The sequence below is a fragment of the Genypterus blacodes genome, unplaced genomic scaffold (genome assembly GCF_046128005.1).
Source record: "Genypterus blacodes isolate CSIRO-AG114 ecotype Tasmania unplaced genomic scaffold, CSIRO-AGI_Gbla_v1 ptg000103l_1, whole genome shotgun sequence".
Classification (NCBI taxonomy): domain Eukaryota; kingdom Metazoa; phylum Chordata; class Actinopteri; order Ophidiiformes; family Ophidiidae; genus Genypterus; species Genypterus blacodes.
The window spans coordinates 557,501-575,000 of record NW_027466907.1 but is presented as its reverse complement, the minus strand read 5'-3'; the positions used below and the strand labels follow the sequence as shown (position 1 = coordinate 575,000).

The window sequence follows — 17,500 nt, the reverse complement described above, 5'->3', positions numbered from 1 at the left end:
CCATGGAAGACTTCCTGTGCGAGACTCCCTCTCTCCTCCCCACCCTGTCCCTCTCTCTTGCTTCTGGTGATGGTCCCCGAGCACCCGAGGGCCCCGCCGCCAGCCCCGTGCCTGTGCAAGCACAGAGCGCCATCAGCAGCTACAGCCAGGGCAAAGGCATCAAGGTGAGAGGAGGAGAGAAAGAGGAGGATTTGATCACATCTCAGTCGTTTCTTTCTGATGTTTATGGTTTTCTCTCTCCAGATAAAGGAGGAGACGGTGATCCCTGAGATTAAACTGGAGCCTCATGAAGTGGATCAGTTCCTCAATCTGTCACCCAAAGGTCAGACCTCAGACATGAAGCTCACGCTGTGTCCCAGACCAGAATCTAAACAATAGAAAAGTGACTAAATTATCGTCTCAAATGTCATCAGAATGCCTACTAAATTAAATCCCTTAAATCCCCTTTTGCCACATATGGTAAAGCACAACAGAGCAATGCATAATTTCCTGTTAATTCATAAGGAAAAGCAGGTACATTTCTTGTATACTCTTGGCTTAAATAGTATATCCATCTAAGAAGTGTGTGTCATTGTAGCGGTCACAGTATTAGTAACAGTAGTAGTACACACATATTATTCGGACAAACCTTCTTTCTGTCTTCCTCTCACTTGTTCGCTCTCCTGCCACGTTTGTGGTACTGTGAGGACCTCTGCTGGCCACTTGTTTAAATGCACGTACAAGCTGTTTGTTTCTGAACACAAAGCTGAACATTCACAATTTAAAATATTGTTCGGCACACTTCACAACTTAAAAGTCAGACAGATTTCTGAGGAATAATTATTATATTATAATAATTATTATGAAATAAAATCAATATGTAATAAAACAAGATTTGTGATATGAGATATTTATGTACTCTTGTGTGTTCAGGTCTGGAGTCGCTGCAGATGCCTCCCACTCCTCCCAGCTCCCATGGCAGCGATTCAGAGGGCAGCCAGAGTCCCATCCACGCCCCGCCCGGCCTGTCCTGCCCCACCTCACCCACCAGCCCTGCACCAGCCCAGGGCAGCCTGAAGGTGTCCCCGCGGGCCCCTTCCTCTCTGTCCAACTCCCCTCTGCTCACCGCTCCTCATGTAAGAAGAATGAATGATGTCTCACATTAGACTTGTGACATTTGGAAAGTTAAGTTTGTTTTTGTAATCCCCTTTGTTGTATTATTCATTTTGTGCAGAAACTCCAGGGCTCAGGACCTCTGATGCTGACGGAGGAGGAGCGCCGCACCCTGGTGGCTGAAGGCTACCCAGTGCCCACCAAGCTGCCGCTCACCAAGGCAGAGGAGAAAGCGCTGAAGAAAATCCGCAGGAAGATCAAAAATAAGGTACAATAAGATTCATGTTTCATTCACTCTTTCAGCAATAGAGTTTGTAGCATTTATATTTCGAAACCTCTAGACCACGGCTCAGTGTCCTGGAGCAAACCTCGTAGCACCTGTTGATGATTGTTGAAATGGCCTATAACAGATCAGTTTTCCTCTCAGATTTCAGCTCAGGAGAGTCGTAGGAAGAAGAAAGAGTACATGGACGCTCTGGAGAAGAAGTAAGTTCTCATCTTTCACCCTTCTTTTGGTCAAAAATATGCTCTACCACATATCTTTATTACAGTTATGTATTCAGATTTATTATAGTTCACTAAATAGTTCCTTGCTTTTAAGGTAGCCTTGTACTGTAGTCACTCACCATGCAATATTCATGTTTGGCCACAGGGTGGAGACCTGCTCCAACGAAAACAATGAGCTACGCAGGAAAGTAGAAAACCTGGAGTGCACCAACAAGTAAGTGCTGCACGACACGCACGCACGCACACACACACACACACACGCGCGCACAGAAGTTCGTGAAACAATTAAAACACAACCCTGTGGAGAATGTTATTGTTTTCCTAAATATGCAATTAGATATAACATAAAGCACAGGTCCTCTGATGCTTTGTCACTCTGTGCAACACTTTTTAAAGTCATTTGTTGTTATTGCACTGTGCAAAGAGACGGACCGCTGTGTATCGTTTGCAAAGAAAACTGAATAAAAAGCCCCCTGCTGAGCGGTTCAGCTGCAGCTTAGCACCCATGCATAACCATAAGGCTATTTTTATGTAAAATGCTGAAGCTCAAATAGACTGTGTGGTTTGTTCTCGTTATACATGGATGAACACTCTGTCTGTCTGTCTGTCTGAGTGAGCGTGTGACTGTGTGTGTGTGTGTGTGTGTGTGTGGTGGACCCATTGGAGTGAGTTAAGTATATCTGCCTGGAACACAGCTGCTTTTGGGCTTGTTTGGAACTCTGCGTAAAAGCTTTATCATTACGGCGTGAAAGTTAAATGAACCAGTTGTATGTGTTTATCTGTGTGTACGTGCGCAAGTGTGTGTGTGTTTGTGTGCACTTACTGAAAGCACTGATGTTAAAGAGTTCATCTTCAGGACAAAAGCTCAGATATAACAATAACTGAATAAGCGAACACGCTAGACGAGTCAGAGTCAGAGAGATTTTCTGTGACATGTTGATCAGCTGCTACACCTCTATACATCTGTGTTTTAGTGAAGCGTCACATTTCCCTCAAGCTAAGAATATTAAAATGGATGTAATCAGCCATTAATGCAAGAAGAACAGACACAACGGCCATCTGCTTCTTCCTGATCATGGTTTCCTGGCTTCTTTCACATTCTGACGACATGTTCAGGGCATGCGGGACAAAGAACAGTTTGGCTCTAAATACTGTTTCTACTAACAAACATGTCACCGTTCACAAACCGATATTCACTCCTTTATATCCTGTATATATCTGTTAAGTGTGTGTCTGTGTATATGTGTGTGTTTCTAATCTGTGTGTGACTCTGCAGGTCTCTGCTTCAGCAGCTGCAGTCTCTGCAGGCAGTGGTGGCAGGCAAAGTACAGAGGTCCTGCAGGGTTGCTGGCACCCAGACATCATCATGCCTAATGGTATGTGTGTGTGTGTGTGCGTGTGTGTGTGTGTGTGTGTGTGTGTGTGTGTGTGTGTGTGTGTGTGAGTATGTGTGTGTTAGTGTGTGTGTGTGTGCGTGTGGTCATAGGAGATGGTGATAATTACAATGTTGAATTTGGAACATCTGCTTCCTTCATGAGCATTTTGTGTGATTCATAATTTATTTCCCCTCTCTCTCTCCTTCTCTCTCTCTCTCTCTCACACACACACACACACACTGCCCCGCCCCTGTAGGTGGTCGTGTTGTGTTTCTCTCTGTTTTTGGGGAGTTTCTATCCCAGCAGTTTGTCTCCATGCTCCACTACCATTGCTGAAACAGGTCCTGCTTCCAAACAGCTGGCTGTAGAGTCCTACACAACCACAGGTACACACACACACAATACACTATACAAACTGTATACATACATTCAAGCACGTGGTAGAAGCCATTAACTTATATATAATAAATTCTTTCCTCTCTCAGTGAAGTCAAGGAATCTGTTATCAACCTTTGAAGAAGAGCAACCTCACCTTCTCGGTCTGGGTGGGGAATATCCCGAACAATGGGAAGACACGCCGGCAGTCGTCATGGCAGCGTGGCGTCGCTCCGAGCAGCAGAAAGTGAAGGTGGAGCCTAGCAGGGTGGAGACACACCCACCTTTCAGGAGTAACGCCAATGATACACAGACATCAAAAAACCTGCTCCTGGACCTGCACAGGTAAACACGCGCCCACACACACACACTAGGGAGATCAAAGCCCCACTGGATACAAACAAAATTGACATTCCAGCCCAATTTAGCTCATACTTTTACAAGAAACTGGGTCATTTAAGTGGAAGAGGTGCTAGTGAAGGAAACGACTTTGAGCTTTGGAACATACATGGTAATAATGTAAGCGTGAGGACAGAGGAGTCGAGGAAGGACGTCAGATAATCGGTTGTGGTAGACCTGTCCAGTCAGAAGCAGATTCGTCTCAAATTTTCCTCTGACCTCTGACCCCAAGATACAACCCCACCCTGTCATGATTTGAGCGTCATTCCATCATATGTGTGTATACAGTTTGTATTTGAAGTGTATGCATTTCCATCCATCCCTCAGGTCTCTGGAGCAGAGTGGCAGGAAAGTGATAGAGCTGGAGCGGACAGTCAACGAGACCTCCTGAGGTTGATGCCGCCCCTCCTCCCCTCCCCCTCCCGCTCCCCCTGTGATGACCTTTGACCCACCCCCCCTCTAGACCACGGCTCAGTGTCCTGGAGCAAACCTCGTAGCACCTGTTGATGATTGTTTAAGGTCATTTCTCTCTGCCATCTCTGCTAAATCAGATCATACACTGTAAGATTAATATTCATAATAATAATAATAATAATAACGATGATGATGATGATGACGAGGCACTGGCTGCCTTCATATCTGAAGTGAAGTTGCACTGAATATTTCCTGCTTTCTGCAACAATTTTAGCAATCGGTTTGTCTTAATCGACCTGGCTGGAGACTCTGCGTTGTCTCACAAATTTGATTCTAAAAGTGATGGATGTCGCGTTGGGTCAAATCCCACTGAAAGCAGATAGAAATGCGACATGTGAGGGTTTTTCAGGACACTGACGAGCGTACGAGCGCGGAGGACTTGTGTGTATTTATAGAACCTTTTTGTGTTTTGTTTTTCAACGATTATTGCTCTTTGTAGTGTTTTTTCTTTTACTATGAATTGTTTTTATTCCATTTCAGTCATGCCTATTTCCCATTTTGATACTTATTTGTTTTATATTTTATTTGATTGTGCTCTTTTATATATTGTTCATATTTTCTTCCTCTTGTTTCATTCAGCACATACTGTACTTTCCTGTTTTATGTTCTTCGCCCTGGGTTCCTCTGCTCATCTGGGAGATTTGACTATTGATTATTGATGATTTGATTATTTTCGATAGAAGTCACGAAAGGCCTGCGATGGAATAGATACATTGGTGTCAGGCTAATAAATAGCCGACATAATTTCAGTTGTTATTCTGGTTTTGGGATATTTATAGTTGCTTAATTAGTCGGCAGATACAGATGCAGTATTTTTAACAAGTTTATAATAATGACATAAACATTCATTCATTCAAATCCAGTCAAATATGAACATTTGGAAACAAGTGCTGACTTTTGTAATGAGCTGTTGGGGGACCCTGTTAGCTACACTTCAGCCACTTGACTTCATTCAGACACATAAACATCATTGTGGGTGAATGGAAGTGAAAAAACATTATTCTGCGTGTTTGCCTTAAATGGAGTACAGATGGATAAACAGAATATGGAGTGCTTGTAAATGTAGCGATTGTATGCAAATCAGAAATGTATATTTCTATGATATTTTGGCTGCACAAAAAATCTCCTCGGTAGCAAATATTTGAAACGCTTATTTCAAAAGTAGCAATGCAGTATTGATACTAGTTTATTATTGATCCAAACTGAGGCGTTAAGAGGGATACTTTTTGCAGTGTTGTCGTACAGAGCATGTTAATGAGCTACATTTGTCAGGTTCCGCATTAGGCCGCTTGAGATTAACACAGTCAAACTGTTAAAAAGGAGATTGAAAGAGAAACAACACCTCAAAATAATTATCAGGATAATATGTCATTAAAACATTCAATCAGTCCAAAGTGTTGGAGAAGGGAAATCCTTTGTGCTTTTCATGAATGGCGACGCCTTTGTGAAAACCTTAGATGTCTACACTTTTGGACATGGACGTACTCATACTCTTTTCAGTGTATGACTATGATTTTTCTATATCTCCTCATTTTTATATCCAAATATAATCGGTGTCTTTGCTGTCATTCAGCATCTGCCAAAACATTTCTTCCAAGAAATAAAGAAAATATCTATTTTTGTAAATATGAGTTGTTTATAAAAGAGAAAGTCTAAATATGTTGGGGATCTGTAGTTTATATCCAGTCATATTGAGCTTTACTGAAACTTATTCTGTCTTTCGCCTAAGATTCAGACGCTAAAACCTAAGCAGAGGTGAAGTCTGTTCACCTTTTATTTTATACATAAATGTTGTAAATATATAAACAGTCATACATTTGATTAAACAATTGTCTACTCTTCAATTTTAAAGTACTTATTTTCCCAGAAATGTAAACCAGTGTGTTTTGAGGGTTGAGTGTGAAATAAGTGCAAGTATAATTTAGTTTTATTTATACATGAGAGCCAAAAATAAAGCTTCAAATGCTTGAAATTTGTTTTATTTAAAATTGTGTTCTAACCATCATGGATTAGTTTTTCAGGGATTAAGATTCAGATAAAGCAATAAAATCAGCAGGAATCTGAAAATCCACCTGTACAGAACTAATCCAAGGATTTCACTGCCTTTTCTTCTATTTATTCTATTTGTGTATTCCTGAGCTCATCAAGAAATACACAGTTTAATCCCAAATGTCACTTGTATGACTTTTGCACTCAAGCCTTGATTTATACACCGTATAATGATTCTTGTCACATCTGTATGTTGGTTATATTCTTATTGTTCCATTGTGTCTCAATTGTTGAGAAGCCAAATTCACATTCCTCACTGTTGGATCTATACAGCTCCTTTCTTTTTTTACACAAGAGATTAAGATTGGCAGGAAAATATAATTAATGTGTTTTTTTTTTGCCTCTGATGTGATTGTATTATTTTGTTACCTTTCACATAGCGTTCTCCTCTCATTGGGACTAGCAGCCAGAGGAGAGCAGCTTTGGGTCAAAATTCTCCAAATCATATTTTACTGTCATGTTTTCCTGTGAAGCAGCCTGAATGAGGCTTTTCTGTCTTTTTGCTTTCAGATGAATAAAGTATTTTCCTTAGCAAACTCAATTTAACAGAGACTGTGTGTGTTTATGCTGTGTGTGTTAAGCTCAAGGTGAGAGAGAGAGAGAGAGAGAGAGAGAGAGACCCACTCAAACAGCAGTGGGTTTCTAATGATGTTGTAATAAACTGTGAGGAAATTCTCTCTCTCTGAACCGCCTCCACAGGTCAGAGTTGTGGAGATTCCACCCACTATCACACAACATGATGGAGGATTCTGTGACTGTGGGATGCACTCGCCTCTCTCCACCATGCACAGGAATCAGCCGTCTCCATGGATACTGACAGACGCCTCGCTCAACTAGTTGTTATATATATATATTCTTTTAACTGACATGTACCGATGCTGCTAATGTTGAGCCCCCAATAGCTGTAAATGTGTAAATCTGTCTTTGTATCTCCCCAGATTGTGTCGGACAATCATCGCTCGGTTCAGCATTTGAACTTTTCTCCCTGAAGCTTCAAATGAAGTTAAAGCCAAATTTCATTATGTGCAGATGGGATTTGCTGAGCAGAGTCTCATGGTTGACACGCTGGCCTAGATAAAAACGTCTGTCTCCTCTGACATGACAAGAATCCTAAAATAGATCAGGTGCAGCACCTCGGAATAACGAGTGTGGATCGTTCTGACAGCCCGAGACAATACATAGTCCAACCACTTGAAAAGATTTAGCCGAGTAACAAAGGATCACTGAGAGGAAGTTTTGTGTTTGTCATACAATACATTTAACGACACAATCACTCTCCGACCTGCATTGGAACACCAACAACACTGCTGTGAATATGGAAGCAGTTCACAATGGCAGTTTATATCTTAAACTACATTTTTAGATTTGGTGTATTTTAATCCTTTTCAATACTTTTTTTTCATCGTCTTTTCTTTCTTCTACACCCAGTTTAGGCTCATTTAAGTTCTTTGGCTGGTGTGATTTTGTTCAGATTTTTGTCATCTTAGAATCATGTGAGGGGTTCGCCCCTGGTAAATGCTAATGAATGGAAATGTACTGATTCAATTGTGTTCTGATTAAAAGACAGAAAACGCCATCTAGATTGGGACCTATCTTGTGAAATTTTTATTATAATGAAGTCACAAGTTCTATTATAACATGTATAACATTTGATGCTCCATTTCAAGTATTTCACCCATAATCATGTGTTGGATTTGGATGTGCCATTTTAGACAATGGAACACCAAATGTCCACCAGAATTCAGAACTGAACTCAATCTCATCATAATCACCATCTTGTGTATAAGTTGTTGGCGTTCAGGTTGCTATACATTTATTTATTTAAAAAAAATTCTTTATAATAGAATTTGAGAAATTTTACAATTGACGTCACAAATTCAGATGAAGCAAGCTCAGAGAGAAAACAAGTTCTTGTAGTACACCCAGTAGGCCTACATAAGCAGCATGAACTGTGTGTGTGTGTGTGTGTGTGTGTGTTCTTGTGTGTATATCTGTGCATGTGTTTGTGCTCGCTCACCCTATGCCCTACTTTCTGACTGATGATGCTGCAGAAAGGAGGAGGAGAGGGAATATCCCACAATGCCCCTCTGCCTGTCCCCTGAGCCTGATGGATGGATGGGTGGATAGATGGATGGAAGGACTCTGACTAGATAGATAGATAGATAGATAGATAGATAGATAGATAGATAGATAGATAGATAGATAGATAGATAGATACTGCAGCTCCCTCTGTGTTGTCTTTTGGAAGCCGGTGTCAAGCTCTGAAAATAGTATGTAATACTTCCGACCATTGCTTTAAAAGTAAAAGCGTGATGTTGCTAGAGATTACATTTTGTGTGTATTGTCTATTTTGAAGCTGCGCCTTCAAAATATGATTTCGTCAATAACTGCACTGAAAAACATGGAGTTTGTGAATATAGTCTATTTTTCATGATTCAGATTAAAAATGTATTTGTATATTTCTATGTTTCATGTGCTATCACCTTATCTTTCAATTTCATCACTGACATAGTGACGAATGATTAATGTCAGACCCAAAAATTACAACAGAAAAGAGAAGGTCGTCAATTTACATATCATTAAAACTCTATCTGATAAAGGAGGGAGGAGTAAAATTATTATCTTATCTCATTATCTCATGACTGCATCATTTCTATTTTCTTTCTACCTTCAAACATATTGCGTTTATCAGCCTTCATACCCAGTACACTGCAATAATTCAATATTTGTCCTATATATAGTTTTTTATATTCAAACTTCTAAGCGTCTCCTCCCTCGCTTTTACTTTGAAGGCTACTCCACTTGTTTTCCTGTTTCGCTGTCTAGTCTGACGTTCCTGATTGGTCTGGGCTCGCGGAGTGTAGTTCACTGTCTTCCCCCGCGGCAGCGTGTGCCTCCCTCCCGGGCTGCGGCACACACAGGCGGTCAACATTCAAAGCTCCCACGGTCACGCCGCTCAAAACACTGACGTCCACTTCTCGTCCCCCCATCTCCTCTGACCACTACCAGCACCTGTGCTCCCTCACATACAGGGGCAGAGGGGGGTCCAGCTTGGGGCGAGACAGTGAGGACCGACCGGCATGGACCCCCAAATGAAGGACCGTCACAGCCCGGCAGCGGGGGGGTTCGGCGGTCGCTTGGCCTCGCTGGGAGCGGACGGGGGAGACTCGGAGTCCGGAGCCGGCTCGGACGACGCTGCCGTGGGCTGCTGCAGCGACACGTTCAGCAGTCTGCCCGACATGGAGCAAGAGACTTTGGAGGAGAAATTAAGAGGACTGGCGTTCAGAAAACAGACCTCGTATCGGTGAGTGGAGGCGATGCTCAGGCAGGATGAGACGGGTTTGTGTTTGTTTGACTGGTTCATTAGGCTGGGATGGATCTCCTTTGATAGCTGTTTCGTCCCAATTCTAGACCATGTTGTGAGCATTTCGGGCAGGCTAGCTGAAGGTGAACACGAACGGAGAGAGGGAGATGACAGCGGAGGTTATGTCGTCATTTTAAAGCTAAATTCTTATACACACATGGCCTGGTTGCCCATGAAGCCACTAGCCTGTACATCATCACACGGCTCTCACTCGCTGTCATTGGAATACACAAAGCAACAATTTAGACATGTCAGTGCAGTGATGGATCAAAATGCAGAACTGTGTGTGTGCGTGTGTGTGTGTCTCTGTTTGTTTGTGTGTGTGTGTTTATGCGCCCATTTCCGAGCGGTATCCCTGTTGAGCAGGAGCATGTCAAATGGGGAGGGGGAGAACAACATTGATTTTAAGACTCTCTCTGTGTGTGTGTGTGTGTGTGTGTGTGTGTGTGTGTGTGTGTGTGTGTGTGTGTGTGTGCGTGTGTGTGTGATCGAGAGAACGCCAGCAGCAGCCTGACACCCTGGTGTGACTGGCAGCTGCTATTGATAGTGAAATCTGGCCAGAGACCAAACATACACCCACACTGACACACACCCACCCACACACACACACACACACACACACACACACACACACACACACAGCAGTTTGGGTAGTCAGATGCGTCTGTCAGGAATGTGTCTGTTTTCGTTGTCTATTTATCTGTCTATCTCTCTCTCTCTCTCTGTGTGTGTGTGTGTGTGTGTGTGTGTGTGTGTGTGAGCCTGGGGAGCAAATCAATCACTATAACTTGTTTGTGTCTGATTGACTTTTTATGTCTGAGTCTGTCTAAAAATACATATTCCACTGATTCCCAAACAGTTAAACACAATTGATGTCTTTCTCAGTAAAACTATGAGTATAGGTTTAATTTAAATAGCGTTATCTAAATGGAGCCTTTGATGTCGAGCTTGTACCTTACTGACAGGTCACTGTTGCTAAGCGATATTATCTTAGTGTAGATTACTGGGTGGAGTATCAATGTTGACAGATTATCAATTATATTTTCAATCAAGCAGAGGATCATTTGTCTGATAAAATGTCATCAAGGCCAAACAAGTTATTCTGGCTGAACAACCTCCTCAAATAAACTCTTTTTGCATTTCATATTAACAGGAAAAATCAAATCCTCACATTTAACAAGCAAAAATCACCTTAACTCTCAATTTTACAGTTGTTAATTCATAATTTAAATCATGTTTTGATTAAATCATGATTCCTTAATTCCTCTCTGTTGCAGGAATATCTGTAGTCTTTTTATTCAAGCTCACCCAATTCTGTCAAACTCATTACCGTGGAAATTCAGCACTTTTGTCCTTTAATGATTCTAATGGACCTCTGACAGTTCTGTGGCAGATCACAACTGTGGATTCCATTGCCTCTGTCACTGTTTAGAGTCTTAAATAAGATCTGTTTTCACCACTCTTCCTCCTACTGTGTTCCTCAAAGTGTGTCGCAGTTTTTCCATTAAAATGATGTCAATACGTATTCCCACTGGTCCTACGTGTGAGCATCTACCTTATCTGCAATAGCTTTTCAATCCTATTTTACCTACATATCTCTCCTCACCGTGTAGATCTCCTTCAGGATTTTCACCTGCTTTATCTTGGTGTTGTTGTTGTTGTGACCTTTGACTTACTTGGAAACAACTAAATTGATATTTAATGCATAATCTGTGCAGTTTTCTCCGCTTGGAGTCAGTGGTGTAGTAAACGTTATTATCCGGTCAGGGGGATGGTTTGTAGGAAGGTCGTTTACATAGCTTTGAATCGCCCAGTGCCAAGAAGTGAATTACCATATGTGGCAATATGAAAGAGCTGAAAAATGATGCCGTCCAACATCAAAGGCAGAGTGTGTGTGTATGTGTCTGTGTGTGTGTCTGTGTGTGGTGCTGTGGTATTCTGTGTGTATGGCAGTGTGAGGCACATGTCATTTATCTGCTAGACATTCGTCACACTTTTGTCTGTTGTGTGTGTGTGTGTGTGTGTGTGTGTGTGTGTGTGTGTGTGTGTGTGTGTGTTTTCCCAGAATACAGGCCCTCCTTTAATCTATTCTTAGACGGCTCAACTGTCTGCCTGCATGACAATCCTTCCTCAGTCAGAAAGACAGCAGCTGTGTGCGTGTGTTTGTGTCTGTGTGTGTGCGTCTGTATGTGTTATACCATTCAGTTAGTCAACAAGCTATTAAGTCACTACTTCCGTTAGGTAGTCAGCAGCCAATTACTCAATCTGTGAGTGAGTCAGTAGTATACTGTATTTGCCCAGTCAGCTGGCTGTTAGCAAATCACAACTGCACTGTAGAGTTTTTGATCACTAGGGGTGCTGTTGATGTCTGAGCCCTGTTACCGATTTGTTGTCGATCACCCACGGGCGGTCAAGACATCTGTGGTCAATATAGAAGATGTGGGCTGAATCCTCCTGGGATGAACAGAATCTACAAATACAGTTATGACAATACAATTCATTTTTAGGGTTATGGTAAGGGGAAGGGTTATGTAGCCTGAACTTACAAGTATACAGTCGTGTTTGTAAAGAAGGACGAAAGGAAGACCGTGATAACCATTAAATTGTTGTTGGACCATGGGTGGGAAAAAAAAGCTGCTCTGCGAGTGTTCATGTTTTTATGGATTATGTGTATAGACTGGGCGTTGCTAGTTAGGTCAATCGACAATAGGAGCACTCACTTAATGCATGTGTTGATGGTGAAGGGAAACTGAGGACCAGGAGGAAACTTAAGCAGAAAAGTGTGGGAGTCGGGACCTTCTTGCTGGGAGGCAACAGTGCTTAACACTGTTCCACCATGCCAAGATAGTAGCAAGACTGTGTCGTAAATGTCATAAACACAACACTTAAGGAAGCACGATTGTACGGAAACACAATTTAAACACTCAAATATGTCAAATATGCTTAGTGAGAAAGTAATTCCATTTTTACAGAATTTACTCTGACAGCATTTACTTCTTACAGTATCTGAACTGTAGCTTTTCCTCAAGTCTACCTGAACCTGTTGAAAATAGGCTCGCGATCTGTTTACGTGAGAGGGGAAATGCAAAGAATTTGTCTCTGTGTTTCATGACATAGTGGAACATGTTGGCGCTGCGGTTTCACCACAGTTTGTACGGGAAATGGTGCAGAAACAAAGTGCAACAGGACAGGATGTGGTAACAGTATCCCTCCTTTATTTACAGCCCACCTCCCAATCCACCCGTCACTATAACAATGCTCGTCATCCCCACAGTCCAGTTCATCTGAGAAAATTTTGAGAGACAATATATGTATAAGAAGTAAAAAGAGAAAGGTGAGAGGCAAATGTCTCATCTCATGTTGCAGCCGTCGTGTACCACCTGCAGGGGTAAACAGTGATCAAAGGCTTTTCATCATCCCATGCTGCCAGCATAGAAAAACTCTTTATTCAGCCTTCAATTAGGACAACATTCAGTGGGGAGAGGGAGGGAGGGATGAGAAGAGAGCCAGAGAGGAAAACGGGGGGAAAGGCAGATACAAAACGAGAGCAAATATTGAGGAGGACAAGTCACAATTAAAGTCACACCCCAAGGTGCGATTACAAGAGAGTGCGAAAGAGAATGAGCAACGGGGGAAAACTTCAGAAATGTTATGTGAACGAAGAGGAAGTAAAAACAATGACAGAACAATGGAGAGCTGCTTGTGGTTATACATACATATCGCAATCCCAGTGACGCAACATAACTAGTCCAGTTACTTCTGACTCCAAAGACTGTAAGAGTAATGCCTCAGATCTGTTTTATCAATGGGATTAAAGCCTCAGCTGTCGATGCAGCTTCGATAAACCCATCACCAGTCCACCCTGGAGGTTTCTCAAGAGTCAATCAAACACAATAACTCCTCCTTCAAGGACACACTGGTATAATATCAGCAACAAACGGCAGCATGCGCCTCCTTCTCCAATTGTTGTTGTGTATTCATGCTTCAGGCTTTGCCCCTAATGAATAATTCATACGAGCCGTAAAGTTTACATTTAATAGATTTACAACGATTCATTTGCTTTGCAGAGAGAGCATAAAAGCCTAAGTACAGAAATGAAAACATCAGGCCAGACAGACTATAGATAAAACGCATATAATGCCTGTATATAAATATAAATGAAGAAGAATCAATCATTTGATATAAATGTATCTGTGTAAGAGGAGGCTGAAGGCAAAGCTGCACTCTAGCATCCTAAACCAGGCTGCCACATGTCAGATTTACATGACATGACTTGATTATTTCATTCTCAAACATTAAAGCTCTACTGACCTCTACTCTAAAACGAAACTTCTGCCAGGTCTGCCAATGTGAGGACCCCGTTGAGACGCATCTATGAGATGAGATTTGAAGTGCTGCTCGTAATGCTCAGCTCAGCCCGAGAGCACGGGGCTCCTAAAGACACTCATGAATTTTTAACCAGGAGATCTGAGCCTGTGGTTGTTTTCTACAAACAATGTAAAAGGTTCCACTGCCGAGAGGAAAAATGTTTTTAGATGCAGAACGCTCTGTAAAGTCGGCAGGCTTACAGTAAGTGCAATACATCACAGTGCCTCACAAAACCATTTACGCTCCCCAGGGAAATTTCTTTTAAAAGGCTGTGCAGACTCAGAGCCCAGTGTTTATCCTACGCAACAGGGACAACACTCAACGCTCACCAGCTCATAACATTAACAGTTACATTACTGGTACACCACCAAGGAAAGGACACCGGTCATCACCAGAGTACCCACAATCCATCTCTTCAACCTCGAGCAAAGATGGTTTAGGTCCTAATGTAGGTGCATGCTGTCAGTCAGTCATGGCATTGAACCTTCTCTGGCTCAACATGCAGTACGTTTACATGCACATTAAAACTTTATTGTAATTTATTATGCTTGGATTAAAACAATAAATCATACCTTTAATTGCGATTGTAAATCAATGTATTCAGGCTTGTTAACGTCTCAGTTGGAAGGAGACACCTCCACATACAACAGACTCATACTGAGATTACACACTGCATCATGTGTATTTGGGCAGCTGTGGAATCCTCTTAATTCTATCTGTGTATACTTGTTACTGAACTTCTTTGCCATACTTGCAGTACAGTCAAATAATCACGATATAGTACCAGTAAAGGAAATAACACAAGATGTGTTGGATCTGTCTATCCTTGGTTTGGTTTGATAACTACAAGGTGCCACCTGTTAGTCAGGGTCTGTCTCACTTGTCTTGACTGTTTGATGGCTTGGTTTGAAGTCGTCCTTAAGCTGTCTACTGTCCTCTATATAATGTCCCTTTTTATGACTGGAGTGGATTTAAGATAAAAATCAGCTCTACCTAAGCTTTCACCTGGCGTCACCTGGACACTGTGTGTTATATTTATGTTAAGTACACTCTAAATGGAGTTTGTTTTTTGTAATGCAGCCTGTGTTAAATTCAGTGGAAAGCTCAGGACTCTCGGCTAAAAGACACTCTTGAATTTTTAAGTGGATGATGAGAGTGCCAATTGTTGATGAAATACAAGGCAGTCTGACACAGTTTTCTCTCTCTCCTCTCATCCTCAGAATGGATGAACACATATACATGCATATTTATGACTCTGCTCCTGGTACAAGCAGGACGAGGACAGAGACCGAGCTTGTATTGAATAGAATGTATTGTCTTGGTTTCACAGAAACCTACTATATACAATACAAAAAGTATTGTTATTATTGCAACACAGAACTATGATTATTTCCTTGTAGTATGTTGGTGGGGGGGCCTTGCGCCACATTTTTATGTTACATACATCTAGGCCACCTGCGTTATCCAATGCACTTTCACAACGGCCCCTAACTGTGATGGGCTGATTACCAACCTGTAGCGATACCAGTTCATTTAGTTCGTATTTTGCCTTAATCCCACTAAAGACACATTACCAGGGTATTTAGTTCATGTAAAGGTGGTGTCTGATACTGAAGGTGGTGAGTGTTGCTTCTCTGTTGAACTGGCTGAAACAGACATGATGGAACATGAATGTGTCTGTTGTCACATGTGTGTGCACAGTAGGTTAGCACCAGTGAGAGTTCATCACGATGATGTGGCATGTTTCTCTGCGAGTATGACTCACTCACTCTCTCTGTTGCGCGCGCTAACCTGCCGTCTGGCAGACAGAGCTGAGACTTCCATCCATTCCTTTCCCTGAACGATGATCCACCAGTTTGATGTTGTGTTTGTATTTGTGTGCATGATATCAATCATTCCTGCTAAGAAGGAGAGGAATGAGGATGTCTGTTTTGGGAGCAGTAATGATATTTCTCAGTTCACTTGCTCTCTGTCTCTCTCTCTCTTTTCCTAGCCTTTTCAGGAGTGTTTCAGAGTGTGTGTGTGTGTGTTGGGGGTTATTTTGCCCATAATGCAGTGTGCTGCAGCATTAAAGGGGATTGGCTGACAGGAGCCGCTCCTTATTAGTCGTCTGGCTGGCTGTAAGAGGCTTTTCCTGCTTGGAAATAAAGCTGAAAAAAGAGGGCAAAGGTGAAACACAACAGACAAGATAAGTGCTCCTTCCTGGTGTAACAGAGAAGAAGAGGAAAGTTGTTGAGGATTAATGTTTTTAATTTTGTTTCTGGTCTGTTAGGCTAGGCTACAATGTACAAAATTCCCTGCGGAAGCTGAGCAATGAATTTTGGGAAATTAGATCAAGAAATGGAGAAAATCTTCCAGAGGCGACTCAAACTGCCTGACAAGATTTGTGCCATAAAATCATCTGTCCATCAGGAGATCCTTCAGGCAGTTTATTGGACCTTGCTACCCCCTCTATCTAGTAGCTGATGGAGCCAAAATTCAGTTTGACCCTGAAAATAGCTCCAAACTTGTACTGATATTAGTCATTTATTTAAGGAAAACAGCACAGCTTGGTCACAGTTTGAAAGAGCATTGCAGTGAAGAGGCTAAGAAAAGTGATTGTTATCAATGGAAGTCACGCCTCATAAAACGTGACTTCACATTAAAGCTTAAATCAATTTCACCAGTGACTTATGACTTCTCTGTTGGCTGTCTCGCTCTGTCGTCTGGTAGCCAAACCACAAAAGAACAAGCTGTATCCCTCACAGCCGCACGGTCGGAGCTGATAATGCAGTTTTATGAAGATTACAAGCATAATGACCAAAAAAGGCAACAGCGCGGAAGCCTGAGTGACCAGGCGGGGGATGCAGCCTGGCAGCCCACAGCAGAGCACATCAGTGTGGACATGAGCCCTGCAATCATCTCATCACACTGAATGTGCTGCCGTGTAATGAAAACCTGTTGCGGTTTAGGCTACAAGACAAGACACACTTCCCACTTCACATTACCCTGCCACTTAATGTTGGTGTCTGTTTCTCAAATATATCCGACAACCCAGACAGATAAATAAGCAAACGGCTCGCTGAAGGGAGGCAAACCTGCTAATCAGATAAATAAAATTTCATATCATGTTCTTGTCAGGGCCTTTGTATTGTAATACGTTAACTGTGTTACTGTTTTACCAAATTATGATGTGCACTATTGCAAACGTCACAGTGGCTTAATGACATTGCAATTGGCATGAACTGAAGTATGCCTACTGAGTAGCAGACCTTGATGATGTGTTTGTAAATTGATTTATTCATACATGTAACTGTCTAAAGTGGAGTAAGACACCGCCGTGTGAAAACCTGCCTCACACTGCCTCTTCGGTGGGCGCTGGAATCCCAAACAGTTGGAGCATGGAGTGCATGGAAACACGTGTGTGTTTTGACATGTTGTCATTCATGATGTTGATATGAAAAGCGAATCTGAAAGTTATTCCCATGATGGGAATGCTGCATCACTCTGCTCAGCC

At 42.1% G+C, this 17,500-nt stretch overlaps 2 protein-coding genes across 4 annotated transcripts in view; both read left to right on the top strand.

Annotated features, from left to right (window-relative positions):
- creb3l2 (cAMP responsive element binding protein 3-like 2) overlaps window positions 1-6,813 on the top strand; it is a 22,625-nt gene extending 15,812 nt beyond the window's left edge. The window contains exons 3-12 of the mRNA XM_076160050.1: window positions 1-164; window positions 244-322; window positions 913-1,115; window positions 1,214-1,360; window positions 1,520-1,578; window positions 1,745-1,813; window positions 2,876-2,975; window positions 3,232-3,361; window positions 3,461-3,695; window positions 4,077-6,813. The exon at window positions 1-164 is cut by the window's left edge and continues 39 nt beyond it. Of these exons, the coding sequence (XP_076016165.1) occupies window positions 1-164; window positions 244-322; window positions 913-1,115; window positions 1,214-1,360; window positions 1,520-1,578; window positions 1,745-1,813; window positions 2,876-2,975; window positions 3,232-3,361; window positions 3,461-3,695; window positions 4,077-4,140 (1,250 nt within the window). The 3' untranslated portion in view covers window positions 4,141-6,813. The remainder of the gene's footprint in view (window positions 165-243; window positions 323-912; window positions 1,116-1,213; window positions 1,361-1,519; window positions 1,579-1,744; window positions 1,814-2,875; window positions 2,976-3,231; window positions 3,362-3,460; window positions 3,696-4,076) is intronic.
- A 2,344-nt stretch (window positions 6,814-9,157) lies between these two features.
- dgki (diacylglycerol kinase, iota) overlaps window positions 9,158-17,500 on the top strand; it is a 43,175-nt gene continuing 34,832 nt past the window's right edge. For all 3 annotated transcript variants that reach the window (XM_076160091.1, XM_076160093.1, XM_076160090.1), the window contains exon 1: window positions 9,158-9,576. In XM_076160091.1, coding sequence (XP_076016206.1) covers window positions 9,353-9,576 — 224 coding nt within the window. In that variant the 5' untranslated portion in view covers window positions 9,158-9,352. The remainder of the gene's footprint in view (window positions 9,577-17,500) is intronic.